At 40.6% G+C, this 12,185-nt stretch overlaps 1 protein-coding gene across 3 annotated transcripts in view; it reads left to right on the top strand.

Annotated features, from left to right (window-relative positions):
* The first annotated feature begins 844 nt into the window (after nucleotides 1-844).
* TDRD3 (tudor domain containing 3) overlaps nucleotides 845-12,185 on the top strand; it is a 93,704-nt gene continuing 82,363 nt past the window's right edge. For 2 of the 3 annotated variants that reach the window (XM_054654516.2, XM_077173642.1), the window contains exon 1: nucleotides 846-1,074. In XM_054654516.2, the coding sequence (XP_054510491.2) occupies nucleotides 1,034-1,074 (41 nt within the window). In that variant the 5' untranslated portion in view covers nucleotides 846-1,033. Of the gene's footprint in view, nucleotides 1,075-12,185 lie in introns of all 3 variants that reach the window. The other variant, XM_077173641.1, reaches the window with a different exon arrangement.

Here is a 12,185-nt window from a genome sequence, read left to right as displayed (position 1 = left end):
ACGTTCATATCAGTGCCCAGCATTTTAGGGCAAATCATTAAAGGAAAAACCCCAAACAACAAACTGCCAAATATAAAAAAACCACAGGAACAGTCTTTCACAAAGAATCATTAATGTAGGGAAAGACTATTAACAATGAGCCCAACCATTCATTAATGAGCACTACCAAGTCTACCACCAAACCATGCCCCTAAGGACTACATCACAGCTTTTCCCTGTTCCAATGCTTCACTCTTTCTGTGAAGAAGTTTTTCCTGATATCCCATCTAAACCTCCTGTGGCACAAATTGAGTGCTTGACGGACAGCACTTAGCAAGGGGGCAAGAGGGAGGAGAAGGGAGAGGTTGGCGCACCTGAGGGACGGGGAAAGATGAAACAGGATATTGCTTCAACCGCAACACTTAAGGCCGTCGTTTTCTGGCCATTTGCGCTCATCCTACCATTTCTTACTTGGCAGAAGAGGCCGACCCCTACTTGGCCACAAGCTCCTTTCAGGAAGGTGTCAAGAGCTGGAAGGTCCCCCCTGAGCCTTCTCTTCTCCAGGCTAAACATCCCCAGCTCCCATAGCTCCTCCTTATGCGACGTGTGCTCCAGACCACTCTAAAAATCCCTCCTCACCCGCAACGCGCGTTTTGAGGAGAGCCTTTCCCAGAACAACGCTGCTGTCAATGATACTATTCATAGACGAAACGCGTTTAAACAAACCCTTCCCCGACATTACACGGCGTCAGGCCTGAGGCCGGCGCTGCCCTCATTCCTTCCCTTCCCCGCCATGGCGGCAGCAGCTTCCGGGCAGCCACCAGTCGCGGGCTTTGTTCGTCTCTGCCTGCGCCGCCTCCGCCCCTTCCTTCCCTCCGCTCCCTCCCTTCCCCCCTTCCCTCCCTCCCCCTGGCCGGCCCGAGCGCTCGGAGAGGCCCGCGGGGCGGGGGAACGAGCGGGCCCCGCGTCCCTTCTCCCCGTCCGAGCGAGTGCCGGGGGTCTCCGCAGCGCCCGCCAGCCCCGAGTGCTGCGGGCGAGCGGCGGGGGAGGCGCCATGGCCGACCGGGCGCGGGCGGCGCTCTCCGAGTCGGGCTGGTAAGTGGGGCCGAGCTCGGCCGCGCCGCCGCCTCCGCCTCCGGGGGTGACTCCGGGCGGCGGGGCGGGGTGGGCAGTGCCCCGTGTTGGAGGCGTGCGGTGCGGGGGAGCGTCCCCGCCCCAGCTCCGCTCGGAGCCCGTCGGTGGCGGGCAGGGGGCTGTGCCGCCCCCGGTACGCTCAGGGCCTGGTGCCGGCCCGTCCTGGAGGAGAGCTCCCGGCCCCTCCGCAGAGGAGTTCCCGGTCCGTCCCGCCGGCCCTGCGGGGAAGGGCTGGCGCCCCTATCCCGGGGCCACCCCCGAGGTCCCTCGGGATCGGCGGCGGCCCCCCCGCCTGCCCCGGGACCGGCCTCGCCCGGAGGCCTGGCGACTGCCCGTAGGGCTGGAGCTGGTAATTGCATGGTGCGCCCCTTCAGTGAGGGAGGCAAGATGGAAAAGTGGAGTTAAGGCAGGGTAAATGAACCACACATGAGGCTTGAACTCGGGTACTTGTGTTTTCTACGGAGTCCCAGTCACTGGGCACACAATGTCCATTTTGGAAGAGTGTTTCATCGAGTTGTGCTTTTCAAATACCTGCTGCAAACACTTATTTGCTAGCCTAGAGAGGAGGTTGCATTATAGGAAGTTTTTGTTTTGGTTTGGGGCTTTTTCGTTTGTTTGTTTGATTGTTTTGTTGAAGTGATTCACTTATTACTCAATGCTGACTTTTCTCTGTAACTACTTGGAAAGTCTTTCACCAAACCTAAAGTTTAATGCTACCTGCTAAAGCACAAAGCAACTTACACAAAGTTATTTCCAGTGGTGTGTTGGGGATATTTCTGTTTTATTGTTTACATTAGTGGTTGGCCTGGATTGTGGTTTCATGCACGTCTAAGATGGAAAAGGTTAAAGTGAGTATCCTGTAATTTAGAATAGAACAGGATAATTTACTTAGGAGGGACCTGTGACAATCATCTAGTCAAATTGCTTGATGACTTCAGGGCTGACCAAATCTTGGTATGTTATTAAGGGCACTGGCCAAATACCTCTTAAACATTTAACTGGCTTGGGACATTGACCACTGCCATAAGAAACCTCTTCCAGTGTTTGACCATGCCCTCAGTAAAGAAATATCCAGTTTGAACCCTTCCTGACACAGCTTTGAGCCATCCCTGTTCATCCTATCACTGGATCCAGGCACAAAAGATCAGCACTTCCCTCTCCACTCCCCCCACTCAGGAGGCTGTAGAGGGAGAGCAGTGAGGTTTGCCCCTCAGCCTCCTATTCTCCAGTGGAGACAAGCCAAGGTCTTCAGCTGCTCCTCACAGCTTTGTTGCCCTCCTCCATATTTAAGGACCTTCACATAGTTTTCCAATTGTGTGCAGAGTAGTCGAGGTAAGGCCATGCCAGTGCTGAATATAGTGGGATAATCACCTCCTTTAACCCCCGGTGATGCTGTGTTTGTTGGGCCAGCTTTTGCTACTTTGTGGTAACAGTAACCAAACAGAGTAATTAGGTGTCCTTTGGTATGCTTCTTGGATAAGTGTATCAAGATCCAGAAATATTGTTCAAAGTGGTTCTGGGGTGCACAATCTTGTGGCTCCTGGCTGTTGCTGAATTGAAATAATCATAACTTTTTCTGCTACTTTTTATAACATTAGTTAAATTAACAGGAATTTTGGACTGTGACTTGAAACTTGCCCCTATCCTTTCCTGTACTTAGACCTCTCCAAAAATGCAAAAGTTTTCCATAAAATTAGTTTTATTTTCTTAGTTTGCTTTTTTTGCTTTCTGTTGCCTATTCAAAAATTTTTCAGTTTTCAGCTCTTTAGTTATTTTACTGCCTTTTCAGCTGAACGAGTGCCATTTTCAGGTTTTTGGCAGCACAAATATGAGGTGCCTCTGAAACAGTCTGTCCCTCTGCAGTGTTTGCTGCCCTCCTCGGGGGTACAGACTCTTGAATGGCTGTCAACAGTTGTTATTCTTGCAGTTCTGTAGGGTGGGAGCCAGAGGCTGAAAGTTGAAGGGGCAAGTAATGGGCTCATTATCAGGTCCACTGGAATTATGCTCTGACCTAGTTGCATTGGGAAGGGTAGTATAAAGGAGAGAGGATTTCACACATATACTTTTGAGGAATGTGAGGTGGAGTGGAAAAAGAAATAATGATTTGGGAATCTTGCTTAGCTGTGTTCATGCACTTTAGAAAAGAGTAGTAACCTGTACATCCATGCTTCTAACTGCTTTGCTGTTGCTCTTTCTTATGATTTTTCTCATATTATTAGATCTTAGAGTTATTTAACACATCTGTGAGTGAGCCTTCAGTGGTGTTTAATGTAGTATTATGTGTCGAACTACGCTGGTGATTAAATAATGTTTTGTACCAAAGTGGTGGTTACTGTTGCTGTGACCTGATGTCAGAATGAAAGTTTTCTAGTACAAAAGCAAAACTAGTTTATGTGTTAGAATCTGGTCCCACTTAAACCGCAGAAGCACTGCATGGCACGTCAAGTAAAAAAAAGGTTGTCCTTGCTTAGCTTAAAATCTGCTAGCTTGTAAAATACTGCCTATACTGACTGGATTTTACAGTAAGTTTCTTAAACCCTACAAGGTTAGAGAGTTAAGGGAGGCATTGTTTATGTCAGTTTCTGCAACTAGTGTTTACCTTTTATGAATTAAAAATAAAGTTATTTTTCAAGTAGAACAGTAATAAAGTGTAGTTAATACTGAACAGTAATTATATATTTATTCCCCTCCCTCAACCAGGTATTGCCAGAATAATCTGTTATAAAATTGTCTCTGAATTTGTAATGTTTACCTTCAGTCTATCAATTACATTTTTGTCAGCTTCTGAAAGGTAAAGTAGCCCTACCTAATAAACAGTAGTAGGTAAAGTTGGGAGACTTTTTTTTCTTTTTTTTGGTGATGGTGGTGTTTTATGAAAATGAGTAAAAGGCCCCTGTAGTTTGTGTGCAGAATTGTCGTTTTTCTGAAGATCCCTGCAGCTCTCATTGGAAGTCTGAATTTTTTGGTGCTAGTTCTTTTTGTTATGCATTGAACTGCTCCTTGGAATGAGATATTGGCTCCAGCTAGGGGAAGAGATAAGGTGTTTGTATTATGTGTCAGTGAGAAAGATATTCTGTCATGGAATAGAAGTTCTGTATTAATTTTATTTAATTATCAAACATGAGGAAGGCCAAGTGGCAGAATTACCCTTTTGTATTGTTATAGTTACATTAATGAATTTCAGAACCAGTTTTCCAGTTCTTATTAAAATATGGGCCTTAATGGAGCATGAATTAGTGAATCCAGTTTTATTACTAGAAGTGAAGTCCAGAAGAACTGGTGAATACATCCCCTTACGTAAACAATGAGTCGCAAATCACTTCTTACTGGCTTGCAACATAATTTTTTGTGGTGTATTTTTTGGTTTGTTTGTTTGTTTTTTAAATTTCCTGGGTGGCATTTCACAAGAGAATATGAAAAGTCAAGACCTCTACAGTGTTCCTAGATCTTTGCAGAACCTGGGAATTTATTATATAGAAATGCCAACATATTGTCAAAAATGAAAAATATGCCATGGCCTACAGCAGGTTTAGCCTGTGGTTCACAGATCTTGGGTCTGGTGATTGATCTCTGTAGGAAAGCAAGAGGTGCAAACTGGATAAGTTAAGATTTTTTTAATTCAGCTAAATGTACTTGTGAGTTCTTTGGCAACTAGTGTAGATTGTTTTATTGCACGGTGTGATGCTGTAGAAATTAGTGACTCTATGGCAAAAAATATTGTCTTGTAAAGCATGATGTATTTTGAAGATTATGTAAACAAAGCTGTGACTATGAAAAGTTACTCCCAGAGATGAAGGGAAAATGGAATTGTACTAGTTGTTTGGAAACAAAAGAATACTGCTTAACAGTCCCTGAGAAAACCTTTATATTAATGTCATTGTGGTTGTATATTCTTTGCAAGTGAAAAATACCAAGCTGATGTGCAACAGACTTTTAAACTGAGTTTTTGGTATTTCAGCAAGTGGGTGATGTGCTGCATACTGGGTTTAAGATTGGTGTGTTCACATGTGTCCTCTTGTAGGACTAATCATCTGATATGATCCAAACTCTAAAGCAAAAGTAGGTGTTTGCCTGGAAATAGAAGGAAGTTCTCAAAGGGAGAATCTAACACCACTTTCTAAGAGCACAGCAGGCATTTGGCAGAGTAGTCAGTTCCAGAATTCTGCAAGATGATCTGCTTTTCCCTCATGTTTTTTTGCTATTCCAATAAAACGTTTTTGGAAATTAGAGCTGAAATTGGTTCCTGCATATTGAGCAAGCTCAGGCAGGAGACAAGACTTTCCTTAGACACAAGCATAACACACATCTTGTGTTTCACAGGAGAGATGCATCTGTTTTGAGATTCTTGAGACTTCTTTTGTGATATGCAAAATCTTGTGAAGTTTGGTTGGTACCATGAAATCTCAAAATGCCAGTACAAAACAAAATGCTACGTCATTGCATTCTTTATTTGTTCAGGTGTATCCCTTACTGGGTGATCTGACCAGTTGGCATTCCTGCTGGGTCACGAGTAATGGGTAGTTAGAACCTGAATTGTTCGTGTCATTTTCACTCTGGAGGAGTGCAAAAGGTCCAGCATTTTGCATTCTGTTAAGGGAAGCAATCCCAAGAAACTAATTCAGATGCTATTTTTCCCCTTCTTTTTAAAGATGTCAGGTGTTTGAAAAATAACTGTTACTAGCTGGAATTGTTACAACTACAATAAACAAATTTAGGGGTATAATTAAAAGTTGAAAAAAAGGATGGGTAAAATTAGGCGATGGAAAGAGGTAGGGGACTAACATTTGGAACACTGCTGTTTGCAGAAGAGAGAACTGAAGGGGGTGAACTTGGTGAGGTTTATATAATCTGCAGGCAGGACATAAAATTAAAGTAGATCTCTTACTCACCAAATCCTACACAGTTATTGCTCACTGAATGCTGCAATGCTAGAATTGGAAAGCACTTACTGAAGTCAGTAGCAGATTGGTTTAAAAGTGGATGAAATTTTTGACTAAGGACCTCAACCAAAGCTTATTTGCTGAAGACAAGTGATTATCCTGTGGGTTAGTATGGTTGGTTAAAAGATGAGAAACAACGTAGATAAATGATTGCTTCATGTTGGAACAATGTTAGCAGTAGTTTTCTGCTAGGATTAAGGGGTACATTATATTGAAAAATATTCTTAAGGAGTGTCAGTACTATGGCACTGTAGCAGTTTGTTGGTCTTTGGGGATTGGTAAAATACGAATTTATGAAGTACTTGCAGCAAACTCTTCCAAAGCCATTGTCCAGTTCTTTCACATGCAAGTGTAGTTCAGTTCTGGTGAATGCCAAATGATGCTCATACAGGGGAATATAATGCCAACCTGTCTACAGAGTGATAAACTCTAAATTTGCTCCTGTTACATATATACATGCATGAGAAGGGCAGTGGTCAGACAGCTGTTGGGAATTGTTCACAAAGAATTAAATCACTGTTAGGCCATTATGTTCATCAGTGGTGTGTTGAAATCATTAACAGTGTGCATTAATATAATCATTGCAGCACAGCAAGGGTTTAATAGATACTGGAAAAGTGGATAAGAGATGTGGAAGATACTCTCTGCTGGAAGATACTCTGTGCTGAGAAACAGAACAACAGAACAAGGGAAGAGATGATAGAGATCTATAAAATCCATAGATCATAAAGAAATGATGAGTAGAAAGCAAGAGTAGCTGCTTTTCTTAGGACAAGAATTAGGCCACGTGGTGAATTAAATGTGCTACCTGATGAAAATTAGAGTAGCTTGTCAAGCAATGTGTAATTAAATTGTGGAACTTATTTGCCACATGATATTGTGGAGTAGAAAAAGTGTAAGTGAGTTTAAAATTGTAATTAGACGAAGCCAGGTAGGGATAGTTGCACTGAATACTGAACTCTACAGTGAAGCTGGCCTACCAGCTGTAAAATGGCTGATAGCCAGGAATTACTGTGGACACTTTATGTCTAGGTATTTGCTGTGGTTTGCATTCTTGACCTGAATCATCTGTCTCTGGCCACCCTTGACAAAAATGGAACTGTGTTACACAGCCCTAGACTGCGTAAGTTAAAACACCATTTATGTTCTTATTTTTATATTGTTAGGTAAGCGTCCCCACACCATAGTTCTGAAGAAAAGGATTTTCTCCTCTTGATTGAAGATGAGGGAAGAGGGAGTGAGGATTTGGAGAGAAATGAACTGAACTGTTGAAAACAGAGCAAAAAGGCAAAGCAAGTGTGACAGTCCCCTATGTACTCCATCTCAGTTGTGATTTCCACTGCCTTGCTGCAGCTTGCTTCACCCTTCTGGTTTTCATCAGCTGCTGGGAGAGACTTTCCCTGCATCTTTTTATGTGAGATCTTGAATCGATTTATGCACTGTCTTGGGGAACACAGACTTCACCTGCTGGTTTCTCTGCTAGGAAGCTAAAGCACTAATATAAGATGTCCTTGATTTATAGAATTGTTGCAACTTAAAATGAAGTTGTTGCTACTGTGGAGAAAAAAAAAAGGAGGAAAGGTAAAAGCTTACTCCACTTGGAACACATCTAAAGTTAAAGACCTTTAAATTGCTGCAGTTCTCTTTGTAACGCCTGCCTTTTCAGTGTCCTGACTTTTCTTGGTATAGTGTGTCTCACATTGATTCTTTCCAATCAATGCGTTCCCTGGAAATGTGTAGGCATCCCATAGCTAGTCTCTCCTTTTCAGAGTTCTTGGAATTCTGAATGTATTGAGTCTTATTTCAGACATTATTTACTTAGCATTGTAATTCTTAGGCTTAGCCTTCTTGATGGGATGCAAATACTTTGTTAGGGGCAAGTGTTACTTAATGGGTTTGACTCAGTGACATTCTAGTTTCCTTCTTTCTACCTCTTTTTGTGCTGGTGCTCTTTGAAGAGCTCATATTAAACACTGCACATTACCTCCTGTCCACTGAATTTCATAATACTTTCTATAAATTTTTCTGTTGTTAAACTAGTTTATATCATCACACAAGCAAGGTGATGGGGTGGAGCTTGTTACACAATTGAGATTTATTGTTCTGACTTGATTTACCTTTTCCCTCAGAGAAATTTTGTTTCTCAGTGTAGTGTTAATGGGATTTTGGTAGGGATTTGAGGGAAGGATAGAATTAGCAGCATGCTTGATTATTATTTGCCTTTTCCAGCAAACCCAAATGAACTTCCCAATGGTAGGGTAAATTAATAAAAGCAGCAGTGTTTAAGAAGTCTGAAGTTTTCTGAAGGTCAGTATCTTACCATTTGAGCAAAGGTAGGAACTTTTAAACTTATATTTCCTGATAATTTAAATTATTAGTCAGAAAGCCACTGTCCCCTAGAATGTGGAAATTTGAGGCATTTGGAGTAGATGTTGCATATAGATGAACTGGGTCTCAGGAGAAAGACCTTTGCAAAGTCTTTGTGTTCTGAAATCATGTTATAAGACCCTTGAGACAGATTTTTTTTTTAAATCTCTTCCATTTCTGTGTGCTCACACTCCCCAGACAGTGAGTACTTGAGCAGCAAGCTGGTGGGAAAGTAGCTGGTGATCTTGGAGTAAGGTATTGTTATTGTTCATACTGATAACAGTGATATTCATTAGGATTTTCTGTGTATATTTTGTGTGTTACTGCTGGTTAAAATACAGCTTTATCTAAATAATACACATAGGAGTACATAGGAGTAAGAAGCTGTCCTGAAGTTTTAGTTAGAGAGAATTACACTTGGAAGCATTAGATATTAAATATCCTATACATCAGTTATTTTTTTCTGTGATTGTCATAGCAATAGGATTAAAATAAATGTAAGGCTTGATTCTCCAATCTATGCATATTGTTCATACTTTCAGGAATAGTATATTTTCTACTTCTTTGGAGCAAAAGGAGCATATTTAATTCCAGTTAGAGTCTTTCTAATAGAGCTGACAGGAAGAAGGAAAGGCTCTCCAGGGGATGAATAGTATATGTGTGTTTCTAATCACTTTTTATGTTCTTAATGTAATGCATAGTCATGAGGTGTCAGATTTTAGGAGGACTGGACAGCTCTAGGACTGATGTACAACCTTTGAGCTTCTTTGCACATTTAAGGAAAAAGAAAGTGGTTTAAATAATCTTTGTACTACTGGTAAGTAATTGAAGCATGACGGGTGTTCTTGTATTGGCATCATTTTGAACCCTTGACTTTGGAAAATGTAGCCTAGGTTTTGGAAATGACAGTGATGCCATTAACTGACAGCAAGTGAAGACTTACTGGGAAACAGACTGCTGAACTTGCTTCTTTGTGAGGGAGTGCTGTCTGGAGGCAGTGGTCAAGACTGGCTGCTTCTTTCTTTTTATTTGTCTCCTAGTGCTCCAGGAGCAGCTAGAGCTTCTAGTGCTGTGTCATATCCAAAAAAAAGCTGTTGAAGAAAGCCAGAGGAGAAAAAGCCATGTGTGTTAAGACAGCTTCAAGATACTCTCTGTGGCGTGGCAGCTGTGTCTTTGGCACGGCCCCAGCCTTAGTATATTTGTGTTCAACTTAGCACTTCAGGGTGGCTGCCAGCATTTTCTTGGGAAAATGTGAGTGAGAAAGTGTTCACAGCTTTTATCTGAGAAGAAAAGAAAAAAAGAATTTTAAGAATTTTGTTACATGAGCAAAGTAAACCCTCCACAGTGTTGTGACTTTTGTATGTCAAATTACTGTGGCCTGTTGGCCTGTTATGAATCATGGAGTAGCAAATCTTCTCAAGGAGCAGAAAGTTTGCAAGAGCTCTTGTCCAGCAGTTTCTGACTGCAGGGGTTGTTTCTAGCATCTGCTGTTTACAGCAGTGCTGCTTGCTGGAAGCTTATCTTATCAAAGTTTGGAGTTAGTGAGGTTATCTTGGGCATATCTCTATGTGTCACCTGGAAAAGTTTGACATTTTTGCATCACAGCTATTACTGTTAGATAACAGTATGCCTGTGTTATCACTAAATCTCTTCTATTAAGTAGCTGTTAGAGACTCATGTTCACTTGTTTTTTTCAGTCTGCTGAAGTCTCACTGTGTTATATTCTTCTACCGTTGTAAAATCCAATGTGTGATCTTAGTGTTTAAATACTTACAGATGTAAATTGGGATACAGCATTAAATCACAGGCTAGAAGTGTGCGTTATCCAGTACCCTTATCAAAGGCATTAATAATGTTATTCTCCTATTTAATGAGGATATGAAACAACTTAGCTCTGATATTGATGGCAGTGTACTGAGTAGGTAAAATACATCTTTCAACAGGTGGATAATCTTGTTTCATGGTATTGCTTGTTAGGACGATAGAAATGGAAATTACCATTTATTATGGAAGCACATTTTCACTTCTTTTGCTTGATGTAGCTGTAATTTCTATTAGGTTCATTGTACAGTGGGGGTGCAAGAGACTTTAAAAGGCATCAGGGCAGTTAAGTTTACTCAGAGTTTCCAAGTAATACTTTTTTTTTTACTTTTGTAACTGTGATACTGTGTCCAAGACAGTTTTAAATACAAAGCAGAGGTGAACTTTAAACTACTTTTTAGAATTGAAATTCTAATGACCATTACATTTTTCCTCTTAGCACACTTTCTGTTATACAGCTGAAAGTACTAGCAAGTGTGAAGTTTTTGATTTAACTGTTATTTGGAGAAGAGCGTAAGGGGGGAAAGTATCAGTGAAGGAGCTGAAGAGAAGGTGGGTGATTTTCAAGGGTCTGGTTCTGACTGTGCAGAGTAGTGATTTCTGAATGAGGCACACTTTGTGTTGAAATAATGAGCTGCTAAGGAATGAGGAGAGGATCCTTATGTAAAAATATGATGCATCAAGCTGCTTTTCATTGAAAAGAGAATGTATAATGAGGACAGTCATGATTCTTGGTTTTAAAACTTATTTAAAGTTGTGTTCTTAAATTCAGATGTTATGTATGATACACAGTCATGTGTGTAATACACAGGTAGGTTTTGATAGATTAGAGAATTGCAGTTCAGCTAGTGTAAGAAACAGCCTGGAATTCTGCCATTTGGCAAATACTTGCCAAATACCTCTGCAACTTTTCACTTGAGTGCTATCTACAATTTTTGGTAAGAAATAACATCAGATTTGTTTGTAACTATGAAAATCAGAGTAAGTGAAGAAAGTGGAGGCATCATTGCTTATACTTAGTATCTTAAGATAAACAGGTTTGGGTTTGTTTAATAGTTAAATAATTCTTGAATATGTAGCATAAAAGGATTTCAATCAATTTTTGTGTCATTAAATAGTAGTAACTGTTTGTAGTAATCTCTTTGTTAATGGCCAAAGAAATCTCTCATTCTGAGTTTGGTCTGAAAAATTTCTGACATATGTTTCAGAATTTAATTTTGAAGAATTGTCTAAAATAGAGATAATTGGTATGGAATAAGCAAATGAAGAAACAAGAACTTGAAGGTGTTTTTATGCTTGAGTTTAAGTTTTTTAAATCCACTGAGTTCAGCCTTCATCAAATAACTATTGCAGAAATTTGCATTTGATGCTCATTTATGATTTTGGACATTTCAGGAAAAAGATTCTTTATTTGTGATTTTTAGATGGAAAAGATTTCCTTGGAGAATGCTGCTGACATTTTACCAGTGTGTGATTTTCTCTGGGTTTGGGAATGGGGAAGAGAAGGAAAGAGAATGTCTTTCTGAACACCACATTAGTCTCTGTTCTGTTTTCTTAATTTATGTTTTAGTTCCTAACTAAACCATGCCACCCTATGATCATAACATGACGAAATGGAAAAAGCTTAAATTTAGTCTAGAAGAGTAATTGCTGTTATGCTTTAGCTGTGGTCATATTTTCCTCATGCTATTGTACTAGAGATGAATTTAGTGCTTTGTAACTGCATAATTCTACTCTTAAGTGTCTTGCAGTATTTTTTCTCTGTTCAGAATAATTACTGTGTGTCAATGTTGTTTGATTCTTACAATATCATAATTTTTATCTTTTAATAACAGTAATAACTGTCTGTCCCTCCCCTCCCCCCCAAACTTATTGACAGAACAGAAAGTAATTTTCTATCAGATGAAGTGTTTCTGTGATTGACTTGGGAAGGAAGGGAAGTGA

The sequence above is a fragment of the Agelaius phoeniceus genome, chromosome 2 (assembly GCF_051311805.1).
Source record: "Agelaius phoeniceus isolate bAgePho1 chromosome 2, bAgePho1.hap1, whole genome shotgun sequence".
In the NCBI taxonomy this organism is placed as follows: Eukaryota; Metazoa; Chordata; class Aves; order Passeriformes; family Icteridae; genus Agelaius; species Agelaius phoeniceus.
This window is presented reverse-complemented; position numbering and strand designations above follow the sequence as displayed.